Source organism: Aspergillus vadensis (genome assembly GCF_003184925.1).
Source record: "Aspergillus vadensis CBS 113365 unplaced genomic scaffold BO88scaffold_11, whole genome shotgun sequence".
NCBI lineage: Eukaryota > Fungi > Ascomycota > Eurotiomycetes > Eurotiales > Aspergillaceae > Aspergillus > Aspergillus vadensis.
The window spans coordinates 995,138-1,017,458 of NW_020292049.1; the positions used below are offsets into that span (position 1 = coordinate 995,138).

General features: G+C 50.7%; 7 protein-coding genes across 7 annotated transcripts; 5 read left to right on the forward strand and 2 right to left on the reverse strand.

Moving 5' to 3' along the window:
• Nucleotides 1-1,576: 1,576 nt before the first annotated feature.
• On the reverse strand, nt 1,577-3,872 carry BO88DRAFT_388796 (uncharacterized protein). Its single transcript, XM_025704886.1, has 3 exons — nt 3,521-3,872; nt 3,191-3,468; nt 1,577-3,142 (listed from the first exon to the last, which is right to left on the reverse strand). Exons 1-3 carry the CDS (start codon nt 3,698-3,700, stop codon nt 1,738-1,740), a joined length of 1,863 nt encoding a protein of 620 aa, XP_025563153.1. The 5' UTR covers nt 3,701-3,872; the 3' UTR covers nt 1,577-1,737.
• Nucleotides 3,873-6,349: 2,477 nt separating this feature from the next.
• On the forward strand, nt 6,350-7,159 carry BO88DRAFT_435524 (serine/threonine protein kinase; the record flags this gene model as incomplete). Its single annotated transcript, XM_025709518.1, has 1 exon — nt 6,350-7,159. The coding sequence occupies one exon, from the start codon at nt 6,350-6,352 to the stop codon at nt 7,157-7,159; it is 810 nt and encodes a 269-aa protein (XP_025563154.1).
• Nucleotides 7,160-7,279: 120 nt separating this feature from the next.
• Nucleotides 7,280-8,095, reverse strand: BO88DRAFT_365897 (putative L-PSP endoribonuclease family protein Brt1). The gene is made up of 3 exons (XM_025704020.1): nt 7,839-8,095; nt 7,609-7,766; nt 7,280-7,482 (listed from the first exon to the last, which is right to left on the reverse strand). The coding sequence occupies exons 1-3, from the start codon at nt 7,998-8,000 to the stop codon at nt 7,416-7,418; spliced, it is 387 nt and encodes a 128-aa protein (XP_025563155.1). The 5' UTR covers nt 8,001-8,095; the 3' UTR covers nt 7,280-7,415.
• A 366-nt stretch (nt 8,096-8,461) lies between these two features.
• On the forward strand, nt 8,462-9,817 carry BO88DRAFT_488103 (lipase). The gene is made up of 2 exons (XM_025712596.1): nt 8,462-9,061; nt 9,134-9,817. Exons 1-2 carry the CDS (start codon nt 8,655-8,657, stop codon nt 9,744-9,746), a joined length of 1,020 nt encoding a protein of 339 aa, XP_025563156.1. The 5' UTR covers nt 8,462-8,654; the 3' UTR covers nt 9,747-9,817.
• A 2,390-nt stretch (nt 9,818-12,207) lies between these two features.
• chiA1 (class III chitinase ChiA1) lies at nt 12,208-16,500 on the forward strand. The gene is made up of 3 exons (XM_025712189.1): nt 12,208-12,437; nt 12,499-12,937; nt 12,998-16,500. The coding sequence occupies exons 1-3, from the start codon at nt 12,336-12,338 to the stop codon at nt 16,234-16,236; spliced, it is 3,780 nt and encodes a 1,259-aa protein (XP_025563157.1). The 5' UTR covers nt 12,208-12,335; the 3' UTR covers nt 16,237-16,500.
• Nucleotides 16,501-17,406: 906 nt separating this feature from the next.
• On the forward strand, nt 17,407-18,756 carry BO88DRAFT_48191 (uncharacterized protein). The gene is made up of 3 exons (XM_025712201.1): nt 17,407-18,235; nt 18,332-18,417; nt 18,482-18,756. The coding sequence occupies exons 1-3, from the start codon at nt 17,707-17,709 to the stop codon at nt 18,671-18,673; spliced, it is 807 nt and encodes a 268-aa protein (XP_025563158.1). The 5' UTR covers nt 17,407-17,706; the 3' UTR covers nt 18,674-18,756.
• Nucleotides 18,757-19,490: 734 nt separating this feature from the next.
• BO88DRAFT_453801 (CaiB/BaiF CoA transferase family protein) lies at nt 19,491-20,694 on the forward strand (the record flags this gene model as incomplete). The annotated part of the gene is made up of 2 exons (XM_025710768.1): nt 19,491-19,545; nt 19,610-20,694. 2 exons carry the CDS (start codon nt 19,491-19,493, stop codon nt 20,692-20,694), a joined length of 1,140 nt encoding a protein of 379 aa, XP_025563159.1.
• Between the last annotated feature and the right edge of the window lie 1,627 nt (nt 20,695-22,321).

Here is a 22,321-nt window from a genome sequence, read left to right on the forward strand (position 1 = left end):
TACGAGACTCTCGAGGAAAGAATCGCCTCTCTAGAAACCAAGAACCGACCATTAGAAGAGAAGAACAGCACGCTGGAAGCCGATTTGACGCGCGCACAATCGCAAGTCACTGCGCAAGAGAATGCCCTCAAAGCCATGGCAGCGGACCTCCCGCTCGAGACGGGCAACACCTACACTGAGATCCTAGAATTGATCAAAGACCTCGGCCAGCCCAGCGTTCGACGCACACCAGACCCCTTCGCCAAGGACAAACTCCCCCAGGACCAAGACACTTCCCAAGACTTCGAACTCAAACACTTCCACGAAGAACTATTGAAGCTCCAAACCGAACTAGCAGAAGCCACCTCGGCAAAAGCAACCCTCGAGCTACAACTGACTCGCTCGCAAGACCAAGCCACAGAAGCACAAACCCTCATCCATTCCATCGAAACCGAAAACACGCGCCTAACCAAACGCGCCGACGAGCTCAAATCCTCCCTCGACAAAGCCCAACAAGAGCTATCCCAAGCGAACGAAGAACGCACGCGGGCCCTGGAAACCATCACTCGTCTCAAGAAGGAACAAGAGGACCTCCAAAAAGCCACCCAACAGCAACAACAGCAACCCAGCCCACCTCCATCCCCTCCAACAAACACCCACCAACACCAACCCCAATCCACATCTACATCCACATCCACAACCCAAATCCAGACCCTCCAAACGGAACTCACCACCCTCCGCGCCACCAACACCAACCTCCAAACCCTCCTCACCAGCACCTCCAACCGCGAAACCAAACTCAAAGCCCACATCCTCACCCTGCGCGACCGACACCAAACTGAACTCCGCGCGCAGAGAACCAAAATCGAGCACCTCGAATCCATCATCGCCACAAAGGACGAAACCGCCGCTGCAGTCGACGAACGCATCGCGCGGTCCGTCGAGAAGCGCGAGAAGGAGTGGCAGCGGCGTGTAGATCTCCTGCTCAAGGAGCGTGAGAGGATGAGTCGTGCGTTGATGTGGTCGTGGGGTGAGAAGGAGATGGGGAGTGTCAAGGAAAACGATAAGGAGAATGTGACTGTCGATGAGAAGGGGAGGAAGAGGCAGGCGTATCGGTATAAGTATGCCACTGGGGTTGATGGAGAGGTGAAGACGAAGTCGTCGCAGTCTCGGTCGGGGTCGAAGAGGGCTTGAGCGGCTTAGCTTAGTTCATCTGGGCTCTATTGTTCTCTGGCTGATTGCCTTCTTGTGGATCTGGTCGTTTGTTTGTTCGTCTGTTTGTTCGTTCGTTTGGCCTACCTACTTGCTTATCTTGTGGGATTGCGGCATTACTGTCTTGGACTGGGGTCTATTCTGGTGTCTCGGGTATATACATTAACAAACGGTTGGGCTGGGGGTGCTGGTGTTGTGTTGTGTGTTGTATAAGGGGTATGGCTCTAGTTTCTTGTATTGTGGCGTTTGGGGTTGATTTCGAATGGTTGGGTTGAGACGTACATAAGACGGTAGTTAATCTGATCCTACATTTCAATTGATCCAAAAAGAAAGAGTGTAACATGTGATAATTGCATAATACAGAAGAACTAGCAAGCAGAAGAATAAAATCATAATAGTATTCAATCAATAGTATATGGCAAGAAAGGTAAACAAAGGAAAAAAGAAGCGTGCTAGTATACATTTTATATCAATCATGAGGCAATAAGAACGTGATAACTTATAGAGCCGATTAAATCATAGCCAGTCCGACCCGCAGACTTCGTTTCAAAATGCGTACATGCCGTGGGCACTAGTAGTTCGCGTGGTACCTCTATACGTGTTTCCATCAGCGAAGATGTCTTCCGGTTCATCAACAGAGGCGCCAGACTCGCGGATACAGTCTAGACTGGATGTTGTGCCGAACCCTCCACAGGTGTTGCTGCGGGGCCGCCGGGTGCTGGAGTACACGATTTCGACGTCGTTTCGACGTCGCCGTGAGGGCATTCGACGGTGGGTGTCAAAATACGATCGACGAGCGTAGCGGCTTTGCTGGGGATGGTACTGGCTTTGTGTGTGTCGCGGGATCTGGCATGCTTCAAACCGGTAGACTTGGCTTCGTCGTCCGCTCGAACGAATTGAGTTCTGGCGTCTGGATCGCCCGTGCTGCGATAGAGAGCCGTGGTAGCTGTGATTCGGCTGCCGTGGCGGGATCGGCGGTACTGCCGGGGGTTTAGGCCGAGAGAAGTTGTACTGGCTAGTAATTGGAGCTGTGTGTGACGTGTTGGATCTCTGAACCCTGAGTGGCTCTGGTGCGACAACTTCGGGGGCATCAGCAGAGCTGCTTGATATTGATCGTGGAAGCGTGCTTCCTTCAGACCGACTAGTCTTGAGCTCAGGGTTACTGGTCGTCATGGAAAATATAGACCTCTCCACAGGAGGAGAAGACGGGAATGGAAGCTCCACAGGGGAAGATGCCAATGGGTGTCCAGGAGCATATTCCCTTTTGGGAGTTGGCGGCGGCTCGATGTTATCAGATGGATGCTCCTCTGCCGGTTGCTCAACGTCCGCAACAGCATCGGGACCAGCGAGAGCAAGGATATCAGGATCTGATGACAACGAGATCTGACTTGCGAAAACCTTGGGAAGAAGTCGGAAGAAAGGGGATGCAGAGGGTTGATGCCTTTGATGTTTGATTTGTGGGGATCCCGGGAGTTCTGCCAGTACAGCCTGACGATAAGGGTCGTAAGGAGCCCTTAACGTGGCTTTGGGAGGTGTAACTGAGTAATTTGAACTGACATCGGAGTTTGTTCCATCCCGGGAAGAATTCTTGGATGGCGTGCCATCAACAGAGAGTGTAGTTCCAGAGTATATGCCTGAGCCCTCTGATTCACATTTTGTGTCGAGCTTCAACTGGGGTTTCTCATGTATGGAGGCAGGATCATCAATGCTACCAGCTTTACATACGGAGTTGCTGCTAGATGACAGGTACAGGTCTCGCCCAAATGTCACATCAGGCCGGCGGCAAACGTGGTAGATATCATTTTCCAGACTGATGTGGCTTCCCATCGTCGAGCTGGCAGACATTTTGTCATCGCATGTCGATAGTTGCGGTCTGTATACACCGAGAAGAGAGATATCGTACGGACGCTCGCAGAGTTCTCTTGAGCAGAAGAAAAGACACACAGTCACGCTGCTGCGAGTCAGTAAGCACATCCAAAAAATGGGCCAGCAGACCTACAATGATATAATGGAAACAATGACAGAAGCCCGTTGAAGCGCGCAACTGATACCGATCTTCCAAAAGTCGCCACCATCATCATCCGCTAGGCAGTACACCTGCTGCGAAACCAACACCAATCCTGCGGCACTGGCAGCGATCCAAATGAGTATCGTTAGTCGCAGGATATAGGTACAAGCCGCATTCAGCAAAGCTTTCTGACTCGCGAATCCTACAACCTTGTTGTATTGCCAGGCAAGAAGGCTGTGGAGAGCGACAAGAGGAACAGTGAAGAATGACTAATATCCGTCAGCATCTTAACCAGCCGTCCAGGTCAAGGCAGAGACTTACCGCGACAAGAGCCAGTACCAGGCTCGGAGTCATCTTTGAGTCCACACGACGGATCCCATACAGATAAAGCACGATGGCCCATTCAATGAAGGAGTCAAAAAGCATGACATATAACGAGATGAATATCACTACCTTGGTCCAAACTCCTCCTTTTGGGGAGGCTATCGAACGGTTGAACATGATGGACCGCGTCCAGAGTAGCTGGAACCAGCTGCGCTACGGCTTTGGTTAACAAGATTCGCCAAGCATCCAGTGGTCTGAGAGGTTAGTGATGATGAGGATCGATGTGTCGGAAAGGCTAGGTAGGTGCAGCCCATAAAGAACATGTGGGTGGTAAACGCGACGGGGAAACAATAGAAGAGAAGCAAAACAATGGGCGATGGTCGACTAAAAGGATGTATATGCTGAATGAATGGCCTCGCGCGTGAACGCGGAGGCCCGAGGGGTTGGAATGGGCGATTCCGAGGCATGCCCACTAGCAGAATAGGGAATTGGTAGGAATAGGTTCTGTGATGTTTGTTGTCACTGCCTGATATGGGAGGGCTGTCCTTGAGGAATGCAGACTAAACTGGCATCCGCGGCCATTGGACCATCGCGCGACTACGATAGTTTGCCCCTATTCTCCTGTTGAGTGTTAGTCATCGCAGGTATCATGCACATCCTTGGGATTCAATTGCAAATTATGTTCCATCAGGGATCGAGTGGTAGCCCTGTGTGTGAGTAATAAGGCGAAATTTCTCCTTGAGAGAACCGCGATTGAATCCCAGCGTCATCATCGCGTGGTAAACGCGGGTTGTCAAAGCTAAAGTGGGCGCAGGTAGTGAGACAGAGCGGTCAAGTATAGAATGCAGGATGCGATGCAGAATCCAGGGCTGCAGATAAGGCTAGGGATGAACGAGGAGCCGAAGGGGACTCCATCGCCATGATGTGGTTGAAGACGATGAAAGGGATGGGACACGTGATGGGCAGCAGGCTCACAGGGAGTCACTCGCTCCAATTTCCTCACCTTTTCTCCTCTCTTCCCTTCTGTCCCTCGAGTCATCCTACTTATTCTGCCTCGTTTCCCCTCTGGTGAGGTCTCTGCAAGGAAAGACCCTTCTACAAGTTTATTCATAAGGGCAACCAAGTAACGCCGACAAACAGAAGCATGAAGGGCTGGGAACAGGAACTGATTTCTCTACTCCATGAGTCACTTCATACCAGTAAAATGTGTTCCCTATAGTTCTAAGTCTTTGGGCCAGCAGGGTGATTTGCAGGTTGTTCATTTGCGCTATGGCGTCATCGCCTGCGTTTATAAACCCTAGAAGATCCATGCATTGAGGTCTCCGAAAATGATCGATGATTAGCCATGTCCTGTGGTGCTATTTGCATTACTCAGATATGAATGCAGAGCACCTGGTAGGCATTCAACTTTGGGATATGATGTTCATAAATAACGGAAGTGGTGGAGCTGAATCTCACCTCACGTTATCCACTCTCACCATTCGGCAATCTAGCACTATGCTCTCGGCGAATGGCCTGAACACGTTCCCGTTGGCTAATTCTATCGCTGAGCTCTAAGGGCTATAATCTATATACAGCACATATTTCATGTATGAGAGGGCATGTCCGTATCCCGGCTGCTTCGTATAGAGTGTTATACCATACATAGATGCTGCGATATGCGCCCTCATAACATATTCTTGATTATAGTCATGGAACGAACAGGCCAGAGCTATAGAAAATTTATTGTCTCGAAAGTCATTAGCATGTCCTGATCAGATCCTGAAGTGTCAGGCCAGAAATCGCGTGCTAATGGAAGTCATGCTTATATACTAGTAGGCAAAATATATCTTTCGATACTACACTCCTTACAACTACTATACAGCTCACACCAACAGTTTGTATCATCGACGATCTCCTACCATCCTGATCAATGTCACTAGTATCCTCCGTCATTCCCTTTCTTCAACAAGCTTCCTAATACATCACCTCGACTCATGCAATCCCAATCTACTAATCGAGTACTTTGTTGACAAAACATACAGCCACATATGAGGTATCGTTAAGCACATATGGAATTTGTGGCTGCCTATACAGAGTCCTCCATATGACGTTTATTTATAGCAAAAAACAGAATACCAAAAGATAACGAATAGCTGGTCATAATGCTGCTAGTATGCAAGTACCATAATCAATGCATACTATCAACATGATACTCATCCGAAAGAGGGATCCACTGGAATTCTCCCACATGCCAAGTCCTCTCTTGTGGGAGCTGAAGGCGTGAAACTTGCCCCAAACCGGCTACATTCCGGGTTTTATCAGTCCCACCGCATTGTTCATTTGAATTAAGCCCCTAACTCGATGATAGTTCGGGCGGACGGACGGCGCGCGATGGAAGGTTAATGTTTGTTGTTTATTGTTTACTCTTTTGAGTTCGTGTTTGTTTGAGACTCCTATACGCGTGTTTGGTCAAGCAGTGATGCTGTAGGACCCTATCTTTTGGGAGTAGACTGCAGCATTCTCGGGGGATCTCAATTTTTCGATACCTATCTATACTGGGTAAGTAGTTCAATTGCTTGTAATCTCTAGGCATATTATTCTACCGAACCTAATGACTATAGTACCTGCAGCAGTTACAATAACCATGATTGCGTTTTTGGTGTAGATGCTGACAGGTTCTATAACTACGAAATACTAGTAGTAACCCAGCCATGGCCATCACGTGTTCAATGCTTTCCAATTCGCTTTCCGTAGTTCACCACTCAACCACAGGCGAATCCAGACCGTGCCCTTTTGATTAGCTAGACGGGGCCTTTAACCCGATTTGCATACTCAGAATGTCCGATGTCCCAAAGCTGGAGTCCAATCAACGACTGCGCCTTGTACAAGCATTTCATCCTCTTTGCGATTACAACTCTCCGGAAAATACGCCCCTTTGAAGGAAGCGTTCTGATGTTAACAGATCGGATCTGTGTCAAATATGGAAAGCTTGTAGACTTGACAGAGGCAGTTACTATGCGTTTTATTTCACAAAACACATCTATACCAGTTCCCAAAGTCCTCTGCGCCTTTACACATCGGAATTGCACCTACATAGTGATGGAAAGAATCAAAGGGAATTACATTGGTGCCGGATGGGTTTATCGCAGTGAGGAGTCAAAGGCAAAGATTCTTACCCAGTTAAAGAGTATGGTCGAGGAGATGCGAAAACTCCCACCCCCAGCAGGTATGGGTGTGGGCTCAGTTGTGGGTGGGCCGCTCTATGATGGCCGTGTGCCAGGCACTTCCCTACGTTTTGGGCCTTTTGCCAGTGTCCAGGAATTCCATCGACATTTGCGAGGAGGGATGGATTTCGATTCAAGGCTTGATCCGGCAGTACAAGAGTTGATCAGACAACACGATAGATCATTTCCTATCGTGTTTACACATGGTGATCTCAGTAGCCTTAATATTCTGGCCCGCGGTGATACTATAGTTGGGGTTATTGACTGGGAGACTGCGGGCTGGTATCCATCTTACTGGGAATATACTACAGCTTGCCAGGTCAATCCTCAAAACTCGTTTTGGATCAATGAAATTGATAAGTTCATCACCCCTATGCCGGACGAACTAGCAATGGAACGAACTCGTCAGAAGTATTTCGGAGACTATTGAGCAGCAAATTTTTCCTTGATTACTTTAGACTATAGTCTCTGATCGTCTTATTCATATGGGGAGTGAGCTTGCTCACATCTGGCAGAGTCGCATTCCTCGCATCCGTTCTCTGTAGATTTTATATACACATACTAATATATTTTTGAGTATTTCGGTCAACAAGCGCCGATTTGAAATTAATGATGCTGGTATAATTTTTGTTTCCCCGGCCAGGCACTTTCATCACCAGATATATTTATAAATATATTTTAATCCTCTACTGATGAGCAATACACTCAATCTCAATATCCGTATTCAGGGGCAAAGTCTTAACCGCCACGCATCTACCGATCCAATCAGTATCAGTCAGCCATACTCCCCTACTACTTATATCCCATGTTTAACCCTCCCCCACATACGTAAAACCCACACAGAAACAGAGCAAAGGAAAAACGAAAGAATAAACTCACGTCCGACTAGGCTTAACATCCCCCCAGTACTGCACATAGACAGAATTCATCTCGGCAAAGTCATCCATATTCGACAAGAATACAGTCACCTTGAGGACCTTGGTAAGATCGCTACCGGCGGCTTCGAGAACGTTTCCGAGGTTTTTGATGCACTGGTGCTATTGTTTGCCAGCATATTCAATTAGCGAATTATCGGCCGGAGGAGTGATGGGTGATAATTATGTATGTACCGTGTGCGCTTTGATATCGCCATCAATAATCTTGCCGGTTTCTGCGTCCATAGCTACCGAGCCAGAGCAGTAGACTACGCCGTTGGAGACGATGGCTTGGGAATAGATGCCGGGGAGGGCCTTGGGGGCTTTGTCGGTTGTGATGGGAGTTTTGGTGGCCATTTTGGTGTGAATTATCTTGCGTTTTATTCAGGTGATTGATGTTGGGGTTGTGGTAGGGACTGATGAAGTTGTTTGGTTTTATTGATTAGTTGCGGTTGAAAGAGTTATTCATGATTCTCCTAGTGCTGTCGGGTTATATATATACAAACTGAAACCAACGACTCGGACAGCATGATCTATGAGTCATGACTACTACAAACCCCTCTTACGCGGGTAGCTTCGCTCTTCAAGAGCTCCCACTTTGGATACAGGTACGATTACGGAAAACTCATCGCCTGCCTTTTTGCTCGCCTCGCTACCACTGAAGCTGTCAGTGATTTAGTGGTGGGGGTGGGGAAAGGTGAGGGGACGGAAGGGTCTCTTCTTATCGCGGGTTACTAAGGAAGTTCCTCCTCGTTATCAGGGATCATCAACCAGCCGTGAGGGGAAAGGAACACAAACAGGAAAGTCGAGCCGGAATGCATCCCCTCGTTGATCCCTTGCGCTCGGACACTGACCGCGATGTAACCGAGGAATACAACACGGAGGCTGGCATTGATAGTCAGATAGATAGGATAGAGTTACCAATTCCTTTTCTTTCCTTCTTCGAACACAACAGAGACCTTCAATCCGTAAAGAGTGAAATCAATCGATCAGTGACTTACCACTTTCATCATGTCCCTTACCAATCCTCAACCCCCATACCCCCTGCACCCCTCGGTGCAAGACAAACTCGATCCCGAATATGTCGCATTCTACAACCAATATGTGATGAAACAGCAGCAGGTCCATCTGCAGCCTGTTGCGGCCTCGCGATCGAGCGGCGTCCTGATCCCAGGCGGGGGTCCTGTTCTGCCTGTTGGGCAGACCATTGACCTTCGTCTTTCACGTCGCGTCACAGAGGGCCCAGAAGTCCCTGTGCGAGTGTTTGTGCCAGAAGGCACTGCGCCGGCATCCGGATGGCCGGTCATGCTGTATTTCCATGGCGGTGGATGGGTACTGGGAAACATTGACACGGAGAATCCGGTCTGCTCGAATCTCTGTGTGAGGGGTCGCTGTGTCGTGGTGACGGTGGATTACCGGTAAGCATTATCCCGATACTATATGTGTGCGATTGAGCAGGATGAAAAGACTAATAAAACATTATTTGAAAGTCTCGCACCTGAACATCCCTGGCCCGCTGCCGTCCACGACTGCTGGGAGGCTCTCCTCTGGTTGACTTCCCAAGGACCTTCTCAACTTCCCATCGATATCAGCAAGATCGCGACCGGTGGATCATCGGCGGGTGGGAACCTGGCTTGCATAATCACTCAGAAAGCCCTGACATTGTCGCCTCCTGTTCACTTCAAAGCACAACTGCTGTCCGTACCGGTGACGGATAACACGGCCAGCGTGGAAACGAACCGTGCCTATAAGGAGTACGAGCATACACCGGCCCTTCCCGCAGCAAAGATGCTCTGGTATCGGAACCACTATCTGCCGAATCAAAAGGATTGGGACAACCCTGAGGCGAGCCCCTTGTTCTGGACGGGCGATTGGTCTGCCCTGCCCCGGGCTTTAGTCATGGTGGGTGAACTGGATGTGCTGCGAACGGAGGGAGAACAGTATTCCGAAAAGTTGAAGCAGGCTGGCGTTCAGGTGGATTTGCAGGTTATGAAGGGCATGCCTCATCCATTCTTGGCTATGGACGCTGTGTTGAAGGAGGGGAAACGGTCTATTACTTTGATGTGCGATCTACTGACGGAGGTATTTTGGACGAAGTCTTAGGGAGAAGCAACAGGGGTACCCTGAAACAGAACAAATCAGTATGCTCATATGCTATGACTGTCCACATGTCGAACTCTTAGCCATTTCATAAGGAGGGTGGCAGGAACGTACTAGTAGCCACTATATCTTAGGGTAAGTATAGCGCAGTGAGCTATCCTCGACCAGGTCCATTGGAATGCGTATCAGATCATGAACCAAAGCCCACGGAAATTTACTGGAGCTTATGTCTCACGCTGTCCCTTTGCGACACATGCAGCTGACGGTGTGTAACGTGGCACCCTTTGCTGCAGGTGTAACCTAGCTACCCTGCAGCACATGGATTGTCAACCCCTTCTTGGGTAGATTGCCATCCTAGCTTCAGCATTGTAGTTGTGTACCTGTTCCTTCTTCCGTGTACTTGGTTCTCCTCTGTCAGCATGCAGGTTCTCGCAGCCTCTAACCGTAGCTGGTTCATATATGGCTTTCACTTCTTCCCCAGCAGGAGTTGATTGTCGGTTAAACACGGATTTTTATGACATGCCACCGTGTCTCTGGCCAAGCTAGGCCGATGCCATTGCACAAAGATTCCTGCAAGCTTTGAGTTTTGTCATCCTCGGGGGTCTCATACTGTTCCCCGGTGTAGTACGCGACTATGATCACAGCCAGTAAAACATCATATGCTTTGCCTGTCGCACAGACAAGCCTCTCTGAGAGAACTAAATCATAGGCGTGGAGAGACACAACCGGTTGAAAGTAACAATCCCAGCCCTGTGAGACTTATGGTACGGATAAATGCCTCACACCGTACTCTGTGTCTATGTGCCTTATAGGTGTGGTATTCACCGACCAATGGATTTTGAGAGACAACGGGGAATTGCTGGGACATCCGACGGCCCTGGCCATAAGGCTCTGTGACCGTTCATTTCCACTCCTCGCCAGATTGCAGCACGCTAATCCCTTCAAGGGAGCAGAATCAAAGGTGTAATTTCCGGTTATCCGATGCATGACTCCGACGTCGCTTAACGCCTGGTTATAGTGGAAGCTACTAATCACCAATCCCTTACCCCCAGTGGTTCCCCTCTGTATGAACAGGTGCACTGGACCATGTAGCCAGGAAGGTCCGTGGTCGGTCGGAGTCCGCTTGAGGCCTAGTGGGGTATCTGGCTGGTGGATGGGTCGACTAAGAAAGTATCTAGTCAAGGTGTGATTATTTGGACCAGGAGAAAAAAAGACCAATGGACTGTCAGCTAAGGAGGATATTCGTCGGTGGCGTTCCTTCAGAAAACTGTCATGTCAGACTTTTCATCTTCCATTCGGACTCGACTATTCCTGCTTCTGAATTGAACATCCGCCCATACCAAGCGCAAAACAAGCGACTGGCAGTTACACAACACTGTACAGTAATAGTTCCTGATTGTCGATCGGATGATCCGGTCAACTCCGAGAGCCTTAAGCAACGGAGAAGAGCCGTTCCGTGGGTCAGGTCTAATGATTTGACTTTTCATTTCTCGCCATCACAACAATCAGAGGCGAGAAGCGAAGGTAAGACATTGGAGCCCAAAGTTTAGCCCGGACGTTTCCCAGCCTGACCAGTGGGCTGTCAGGCTCTATATCCCGACTCTTTGATTGGTGTTCCTGACCACCAGCGTTCCACCAGAGACCCCTAGCTAGTCCTGATCAGGCTACTACCACATGGACACTAACCCCAACTGGGGTAAAAACATAACACGGACACGGTATCGTCACCACAATACCAGGATCACGCCCACCGCAGGGTCCAGGACTAGACTAGCTTCCCTCCAGGCAGGCCTCCAGGTCCATGGAAGCCATCCATTCCCACCTTGCTATCTCCATCCATCTCTCATCTTCCGGCCTCTATCGGTCCAGAAAATTGATCTCTGCTCATTTACTATCCACCTTTTATCGAGGCTACATTCGACTATGAAGCACTACTTTCTCTTTCTCCACTTAGGCTCAAATTCAAGCACCGCCAGAGCCTAAACGTTGTGAGTAGTGTATATCGCTTTTGCCTCTTGTTGTCCATTTCGACCGAGACTAACCATAATAGTCGGACCCTGATGCGGCTCTACACCAGGCATTTACTCAATCAGGGTGCTCGGATGCCTGCTGTTGCCTTGAGCGTAATGTCGGCCCTCCAATCTTCCATCCTCCGGACCAGTCACGCCCTCTTCTGGCCGGTGACCCCTGGTGCTCCCGTATCAAGCGCCTCGCTAGCTTCAATATTCCCTGCTGCTAGCACAAGAATGGAGTTCTTTCTCCATCGCCTGATTGTCCGGTTGCACTTGCCAAGCCATATCATCCGCATGATAATTTCGGTTGTGCTCGTTGGATGAACTTTGTATTGGGGATATTGGAGCTAATGACTAGGAAGATGTAATGGGGTTCGCTACCCCCCCAAAACGCCTATCTCCCATAATGTTATATACCCTCCTTGCCCACTGGTTCTCTTACCAGTGCTTCACTCTTCGACGTTCGCTTGCGGAGACACCCCCTAGTAGCAGACATTTGTCTGCGTCCTTTCGTTGAACCATCAAGGTCTCCCTACTGGCTTGCGGCCTCCTTACGCCTGCCAGTTGCCACTCCTTCGACATGGTGTTCAAGCCTCTCACCATCGCTGCGGCGGTAGCCGGTCTCACTCCTTTTGTGTCTGCTTTCGATGCTCAGGCAAAGTCCAACGTTGCCGTCTACTACGTATGTTCCGACCCCTCGAGCGCCCACTTAACCATACTGACTTGTACTGATCTATCTACAGGGTCAAGGATCTGGTCAACAAAGATTGAGCCACTTCTGCCAGGAAACTTCGTTGGATATTATCAACCTTGGCTTTATCAATACTTTCCCGGACCAGGGACCTGCCGGGTGGCCGGGTAGTAACTTCGGCAATCAGTGTGATGGCCTAACATATGAAGTTGACGGCGTCTCAACGGAGCTTCTTTCTGGTTGTCACCAAATTGCAGAAGATATTCCCATCTGCCAGGAAGCAGGAAAGAAGATTTTTCTGTCCCTAGGTGGTGCCTCTCCCGATAACCAGCAGATTTTGTCAGATGCCTCTGCTGTCCAATTCGCCGATTTCCTCTGGGGTGCCTTCGGTCCGCAGACGGAGGAATGGGTGTCGAATGATGGCCCTCGTCCTTTTGGCGACGTTGTTGTCGATGGATTCGATTTCGACATTGAGCACAACGGCGGTTTTGGTATGTCTTTCTGCCCGTAAGCGCTTGTTATTAATCTGCACCACCGCTAATCGTGAGCAGGATATGCGACTATGGTAAATCGGTTCAGAGAGCTTTTCGCCTTGGTCCCGGAGCGTACCTTTTACATCTCTGGTGCCCCCCAATGCCCGATACCCGACCCTCAACTCAGTGATGCGATCGCCCAATCCCCCTTTGACTTCGTTTGGGTGCAATTCTATAACACTGATGGCTGTGCCGCTAGTGACTCTATCAATGGTGTCAGCACCGGCTTCAACTTCGACGACTGGGTGGATGTCATCAAGCGTGGAGCCAACCCGGACGCAAAGCTCTATGTGGGATTGCCTGCCGGTCCCGCTGCAGCAGGAACTGGATACTACCTGACCCCGGAGGAAGTCTACCCTCTGGTGAATGTGTATATGAACCTCTACCCGGAGACGTTTGGAGGTATCATGCTTTGGGAAGCAACGGCGTCGGATGAGAACACGTTCAATGGGCTCACATTTGCCGACATAATGAAAGACATCCTGGTTGCAGTTGATCCTTCGCCACCAGTTCCCAGCCCTTCGTCTAGCAGTGCTGTCGCCTCAAGCACACCTGCGGCGTCGAGTACCCCTGTTGCATCAAGCGCTCCTGCTTCATCCACCTCGATTCCGTCAAGCAGTCCAGTTCCCTCAAGCTCTGCTGTTTCCACTTCGGCCGTTTCGAGTGCAACAGAGTCTTCAAGTACTCCTGTGGCATCAAGCAGCGTCTCTGCGTCGAGTAGCCCTATCGCATCAAGCCCTGTGGCGTCCAGCACTGCGGTTCCGTCCAGCACTGCTATTACGTTCAGCACTCCTGTGGCAAGTAGCGCGTCCGTGACCACCGGTTCCGCTGGTGCTTCCAGCTCACCGATTGTCCCCAGCTCCCCAGTTGCCTCTAGCCCTGCTGTTCCCTCCAGCTCTGCTGTTACATCCAATACTCCGGTGGCCTCCAGCTCCGTTGTTGCCTCCAGCTCTCCTATTGTGTCAAGCAAACCGGCAGCATCTAGCTCTGCTATCCTTTCCAGCACCCTGGCGGTCAGCACCCCTGTGGCATCCAGTGCCCCCGCTGTCTCTAGCTCTGCTACTGCATCTGGATCCGCTATTGCGTCCAGCTCTGCTATTGCGTCCAGCTCTGCTATTGCGTCCAGCTCTCCTATTGCGTCTAGCAAGCCAGCAGCATCTAGCTCTACCATCGTCCTCAGTATTCCGGCGGTCAGCACCCCTGTGGCATCCAGAACTCCCGTTATCTCTAGCTCTGCTATTGCATCCAGCTCTCCTGTTGCGTCTAGCACTCCGGAAGTATCTAGCTCTCCTGTTGTGTCAAGCATCCCAGCGGTATCAAGCAGCCCTGCTGTCTCGAGTTCTCCTGTGGCATCGAGCACTCCGGCCATGTCAAGCAGCCCATCTGCATCAAGCACCCCTATTCCAAGCTCAGCTGCCAGTTCCGGCGTTGCATCGAGCTCTCCCATTCCTTCGAGCTCCATTGTAAGGTCGAGCACTCCGCTCTATTCCAGCTCATCGGCTCTGTCGAGCACTCACACCCCCAGCAGCCCTGTGGTGCCAAGCAGTCCAGCCATTTCCCTCACTCCTTCAAGCACGCCTGTCCGTTCAACTTCATCTGTTGCCCCAGGAAAGTCATCCAGTGTCCCTATTATTTCCAAGCCATCCTCCACGGTTATTGCGAGTTTCACCAGTTCTTCTGGGTTATTGCCCTCTTCCAGCACTCCTGCTGGGACCGGGGTTCCATCATCTACCCTGTCACATCCGTCTAGCACACCGTTGCTGTCAAGCTCACCTGTTAGCTCTGCTGAGCCGGTCTCTTCAAGTTCTGCTGTAGGATCCAGCGTGGGTTCCTCGTCCAGTGTGGTCTCTGGAGTGTCGACCAGGTCAAGCTTGTCGGTTGTTCCCTCTGGCACGCCCATCGCATCGGTTTCGGGAACAACAATCGTGTCTGCTACTTCGTCAAGTGGATCGGGCAGTCCCACCGTGTCAAGCTCCGTCAACACGTCGAGCACAGATGCTTCAACACGCACTTCTGCCTCTTCCGTGGAGTCTACCTCCTCGGGATCGGTGATTACATCGGTGACCCCATCCGGCGCCCCTCATGCGTCAAGCTCCACCAGCTCCGTTGTTACCACCATCTCATCGGTGCCTTCTGACAGCTCGTCCTCGTCTGGTAGTGATCTAACGTCGAGTACCGAATCTGCTAGCTCAGCATCAAGCCAGACTGGAGCGAAAACAACTTCCGTTTCTTCGGGCAGCTTGGGAGCAGCCAGCACTTCAACCTCCGGTGCCGCTGCAAATGGCTCGGGTGCTCAGGACAGCACAAAGTCTACCGATCACGCCAGCACCTTTTCCTCGTCGCACTCGACTCCCTTGGCCAGCGCTTCAAGAGAAACAGACGGTGCAACTACCGTTCCAACTGGTGTACCAACCGGCAACGGCAGTGGACTCGCTCCGATTACTTCCAGCATCACATCTGCCCCGGCGGTACCTTCGGTCACGTCCAGCGGCTTGGAGTCGGAGCCCACCATTACTACCACGGTCATTGTGACTTCTTACATTGACATCTGCCCCGAAGGGTTCACCACGATCACCACGACTTATACCACTACCTACTGTCCTGCAACGGTGTCTGCCACAGCCACCGTCACTAACCCTCCCGGCGCTCCAGCGCAGACCACAAGTCCCAGCGTCCCTGAGGGCTGGACGACGACTGTGACCGTATGCACTCACTGCGCTCCCACACCGACTACTGTCACTCTTACTATGCCGGCCACCAATCGGCCGTCAGGGCTGGCGTCCTCGACCAGCGCACCAAACTCTCCTGAAGAGTGGACCACTACGGTCAGTGTCTGCACCGACTGTGGTCCTACGCCTACCACGGTCACGGTCACAGTTCCCGTCAGCGCTGCCACAGGTGTTGATGCTTTGACTGCCAGTCCTTCCGGCAGCCAGTCTACCGGAGAGAGCTCGCCGGGCGAAAGTGCCCCTACAGCCCCCGCGTCAACAGCCCCCACCACGACTGCGACGGTCATTGTGGCCCCGAGCCAATCGTCAACCAGCCATCCGGTAATTCTTGGAACCGGCAGCGTCCGTCCCTCATCGACCTTCCATATCCAGCCATCCCAGAGCGGGTCCCGAGTGCCCGTGGCTCCCAGCGGCACGGCCGCCGGCGTGTCGCCCGTATTCACCGGCGCGGCTTCACGGGTGTCACATTTGCAACACGGTGCAGGTGCAGTGTCAGCGTTTGCGCTGTTCCTCTTGGCAGCCATCTAGACGATATGCTTCCTAGCTTACGAAATACTTTCGCCATGAGAACCCACAAGCCACTTGAACCAAGTGCTAGGGATGTAATGCTTAATCTCAGGATGATACTACTACCTTACCCTCTGTCATGTATTTAACTTTCATTCTCCCAGCGATCTAGCTGTACACTTTACGACCAGTATATTACTTTGCCACTAACAAAATGCCATTCTTTCGAATCCACCAAAGGAATCAACATATGGAATCCCAGTAATGCCCCAGGCAGCCAAGATCAGCCAAGACGGGACGATCCGGATGTGCCAAGGCGTGATATGGAGGGGGAAGTGATGCGTTGTACGATGGATCTCGAGACCCTGGAGTTTCAGCCGTGGTTTCAAACTTTCTCTATGGCTTTTTTGAGTGGAAGACAAGTCGTCGTGACTGGTGTCTAGACACGGTCGATTGATGCCTGATGCCCATCTGACCTTGAGAAAGATGGTGTGTGGCCATGGCCTGGCCCCCCCAGGTCATCGACCACCGCATGGCACAACGATAGGCTAAGGAGAACTTCGGCCCCCGGGGCGGCTAAGCCGGATGAAGGAAGTGATGAACAGCACAAACAGTGTTTTGCTCTGCGTATTAATCGCAAGATGTTGAGTAGTTTTCACTGTACGTAGTTTGGTATTCCAGTTCATAACTAGTAATACAATACATACATACTACTGTATAAGTAGATACGATGATACCATACCGCACTAAAATTAATCCATGCATATCAGAAAAAAACAAAACACCGCCATGATTGATGATGCACGGAGTGAGTGGATGAATGAGTGAGTGACCAAGCCACAATCGATCACCGGGAGCATAGCCACCACCACCACTGGGGTAAGTTAGCATGGGATGATCAAGTCAGTCACATACTCAATCAGTCATTCTTGGCCCGCCCCTCTTTCCCTTCCCTCCCCCCCTGAACAGGAACTGAAAATGGAACTGGTAGACTAAGTGAGAGAGTTATGTTATGGGTGGGTGGACTGACTGGGTGGATATGCTAAAATGAAACAGCCGAGATTGGCAGAACAATGAGAGGAAGGAGGACCCTTGCCCCTCTTTTTGTGTCTTACTTTTTTCTAGTACAAAGTAGGCAATTATTCTCCTGAATTGCCCACACCTAAGTTAGTGAACAGCCACAATTCATGCCATATTAAGTAAGTTTAGTAGACTATCTCTAGTACCTAACTAACTATCATCTATCTTTGTGTGTGTAACTGTGTATATCTCCTATCGATCGGACCCCACTTTATCTTTATTTTTGGGGGTTGTGATTATTTATTATTACAGTAATACTACTAAGTCTATAAGTAGTTTTGTTGGCCTTTTCTTTCCCACTTTTATTTCTTCTCTTCTTCTACTTACTTTACTATACACTACACATCCCACTTTACTTTCCTCTCCTCTACTCTACTACCTTCCCCTATCCAAAAAAGAAAATCCACCAAAATGGACTTCCTCAAGAACATGGCCGAAGAAGTCATCGAAAAGAAATTCGGTGGCGGCGGCTCCTCTTCCCAACAACAACAACAATCCTACCAGAGCGAATCCTACGGTCGTCAGGAATCCTACGGCGGTGGTGGTGGTTACGGCGGCGAGTCCTACGGCCGTCAAGAGTCCTACGGTCGTCAGGAGTCCTACGGCGGCGGCTACGGAGGTGGTGAGAGCTATGGCCGCCAAGAATCCTACGGTCGTCAAGAAGGAGGATACGGCGGCGGCGGCTATGGTGGTGGCTACGGCGGTGGTGAGGGCTATGGACGCCAGGAGGGCGGATACGGAGGTGGCTATGGCGGTGGTGAGGGCTATGGCCGCCAGGAAGGAGGATATGGTGGTGGATACGAGTCCCGTCAGGAAGGTGGATACTATGGCGAACAACAGCAGCAACAGCGCCCTGACCACAGTCGACGCAATATGGCGCTGGGTGTTGGAGCCGGAGTGTTGCTTGGTGGAGCGGCGGTTGTTGGAGGGGAGATGATCCGTGAGTTTTCTTTTCCTTTTTATGTCTACTGAGTACTACTCAATGGGTAGGAGGTGTGGATGGATGTGGCTAATGTTGTGATTTTTTTTGATTCAGATGATAAATGGGAGGAAGACAAGGAGGATATCAAGGAAGATGTGGAGGACTTCCCTGAGGATGCTGCTAGATGGACGGGCGAGAAGGTGAGTTCATCAGTACCTGTGACCTTCCATTATGCTCTTACTGATATTTTGATGGTTGTGATAGGTCGAGGAAGTCGAAGAGATCCCCGATCGCGTCGAGCGCAAATGGGACAATGCCGTTGATGATGTCGAGGAAATCCCTGAGGATGTGGCCGGATGGGCCGGCGAGAAGGTCGGATCTGTGGAGCGCTTCGGTGATAATATGGAGGATGCGTATGATGAGGGCAAGTATGAGGGTCGTGAGGATAGTTGGTAGATTGGATGATCTTTCATCATATTAGTGTGGTTCTATTTGTTGGGTTATAAGCATTTTTTGTCAACTGAGTTGAACACAGAATTGCCTGATATATTGCATCTCATAGAATTATACTTGGCGTTGAAATCTGGAAACATCTTCCGAAGTACTAAACAACTGCTATTCAATGGTAATTCATCTTAAAAGGGAAGCATCCGAGCTGATATTTCTCCTCTGGATGATACAGATAGTTACTTATAGCATATGCTATACAACACAGCGAAGTACATTGAAGTATATTCTTCAGATCCACATCGTTATGGTGAACATTCGATTCCGTCTATCTCTGTAACCCCAACTACTGCATAATTGATACAGTTCAGCTCTTCGACAATTAAGAAGTTCTCTGCCATAATTACCCTCGGCTGAGACTATCTCCCAAGGATGGATTAAGCTCTGGTTGGAAGGAAGACAGATCTGGTTGATTTATCCAGCTAACTGAACCAAAGCACGGGACACAGCCTCGTTTACACACCCCAGACTGAAGGTATACTATACGTTCAACTTATGTCTATGGCAAGGGTAGTTATAAAGACTGAGCGATTAATCACTCAATGGAGTCATATTAGTTGCACAAGCTACATAAGTCCAGCTTGTATTGGAGTGTAGTGAGGTTCCCCGCACGTGCTCCGGACCTCGGCTGCGGAGAAGCAAAGCCGCTGTCTGGATCACCCAGCAATCCAAGTATCAACCATCGCGCTGCTGGCAGTGCTACAATTTGTCTCAACGCTGCTATTCTTGTCAGGACATATCTGAGTCATTCAATTCGGTGTACAAAATGCCCGCTCCTCTCGATGGACTCCGTGTGGTCGAGCTGGCTGGCCTAGCCCCCGGTTCGTCTACCATACCCCCTTCCTCGGAGACGCCTCTCCGCATACTGACATGACGTCTACGCAGGCCCCTTCACCGGACTACTACTTGCCGACTATGGAGCCTCCGTATTGCGAATCGACCGACCAAAAGCTAAGAGCGCCGACCAGTTGACTCGCAGGAAAACGTCCGCTACCATTGACCTCCGAGACCCTGCCTCCCACCGTGTGCTCCTCTCCGCCCTGAAGGACGCCGATGTCCTGATTGATCCATATCGTCCCGGCGTCTTGGAGCGGTTGGGCTTGTCGCCATCGGAGGTGCTTCTGAAACATAACCCCCGCTTGATTGTGGCTCGTTTGACGGGTTTCCGTCGCGATGGCAAATACAAGGATATGGCGGGTCACGACATCAACTACATTGCTGTGGCGGGGGTACTGTCTATGATAGGTCGGTCGGGAGAACGCCCTTACCCACCACTCAACCTCCTGGGCGATTTTGCTGGTGGAGGTGCCACATGCTTCTTGGGGATTCTGTTGGCATTGATCTCGCGCACGCACACCGGACGCGGCCAGGTCGTCGAGGCAAACATGGTCGACGGCTCTGCGTATTTGGCTGCAATGCCACGGTTGGGCAGACAAACGCCCTTCTGGGATGCGCCTCGCGGTCAGAATACGCTGGACGGAGGCAGCCCATTTTACGACACATACGAAACCAAGGACAAGGGAAAGTATTTCGCAGTGGGTGCGTTGGAGCCGCAGTTTTACGATGCCCTGTTGAAGGGGCTCGACTTGAACCCCGAAGAGCTTCCGCCGCGGGACAACAAGGACAACTGGCCTGCGCTGCGGACTGCCTTCGCTAAGCGGTTCAAAGAAAAGACCCGGGCGGAGTGGGAGGCCGTATTCGATGGTACAGATGCCTGCGCCACACCTGTGTTGGAACAAGATGAGCTCGAGGAAAGTGGCTATGAACAACGGCCCGTCGTCCATCTAGTGGAAACTCCCGGGCTCCCGATTCCGGCCGACGACGGAGGCTGGACCGGGGGTGGCCTGATACCTGGCACTGGGGGCGAAGAGACACTTAAAACATGGCTGGGGTGGAAGAAAGGCCGCGATTATGATGTCAGGCGCGATGGAGCGCTAGTGAAGCTACCGGACGGCAAAGCGAAGCTCTGATAGCAACGGTGGTACTGTATTTCGCGCAACGGTGTCGACGCGATACGAGGCATGTTCCAAAAATGCACGTTGAGTTTGATCAGGCCTTGGGTCGATGAGGCTTGGAGAGTGGCGTAAGGCTGAGCAGCTTGATGAACTGGCGAATAAGCAAGTAGCCGACGAGGGTCAACCGCACAACATTTGAACCTTAAGATATCCACCATGGTGTCATTGACGAGTAGATAGCTATGTTTGGGAAGATTGATCAACGGTAGATCCCGACAGTGGCACTTGGTTAGACACAAGTCAATACTAATAATGTCCAGTCATTTTACATTTCAACACTAGCGATGATAATGGCTTTGTTTCAGTTGAACCACGGACGAAGACCAGCGATGGGTGGAGGCTCATCCCGTCTGCACCTTGGGTAAATTGCTAATTTGCCAACGATGCGATGCACAAGCACCAGAGCCACCCGAGCCGGATTTGGTATACTGTTGTTGTGTTGTTAGTAAGATTAGGAAAAGGCCACCGGGCATTCCGTAGCGACATGCAGTTGATCTGATCCAACGTGCATAGCGACTAGTGTGCATGACAGCGTGGTCTCCATTCTCGCTGCGATTGGCATAAGCAACGGAGAAGAGCCGAGAGAAATTGCATGCCATGCCAGCACGAGCGAGGGAGAGACAGCGACGACGACGACGACGACGACGATGGCTAGCTGAACAATGGATCCCGGTTGGGGAAGGAGCGTTACAGCAGCGCCCGGATGTAACATGATTTTTCTTCTTTCTTTCTAGTAGGATTGCGGGGGGGCCGTAACAGTTCGGACTAGACGGGACTAGTTTAGTCTCGTGCAAGTGCGAAAGTTGCAACTTTTCTCGCGGTCATCGTCACGTCACTTTCCCTTTCCTTTTCCTTCCCCCCTTCGGCTACGCCGCGGAACTCGTCTCCGTTTTGGAAAGGTACCACCTCAGTTAAGTTACTAAAGTATCTAACTATCTAGCAAAGTACCCCCCTTCCCGGTATGGGAGGTTCCACCCTGTCTCCATCCCTGGTTCACAAGAGTACAAAGTAGTACTTTTTATGCAATACTAGTAAAGGGTTGCCTGGAGAAGTACCCGGCTGCGGTAATTTGTGAGCAAGAAAATCTCTCTTTTATGAACAAAGACTGCTTGAATACCTGGAAACAATACCCACTTTTACCAACTGTACCAACTGCAGAAGAAGAAGTACTTCCTGCGCTTACTAGTCTCTCCGGTAATAACTAGTAGTACTTGGTAAGTACCTGATCGAATGCAACCAACTGTAGTATAGAGTACTATCTACTACTTACCTACCCCCCTTCTCTCTCCTTCTCTCGCCTCCCTACCTCTCGGCCTAACCGGTCACTCCGATCCCCTCTGACCGTCTTCGGTTTGCCTTCCTGCGCCCGTTATACGTCAATGCATGACTACCTCAGTGAAACAATTCCTCTATCTTGTCCTTCCCCCATCTCCTCAGCCCCAAATGATCAGAAAGAATTGCAGTGCTGCCGGCCTTCCGGATGTTTCAGCAGTGGGGTAATAGACGTCATTAATTTGCTGCTGTCTGGGTTTTGGTACAATCCGGTTCCTTGTGGTAGTAAGGTACCGTATCATTGACCGAC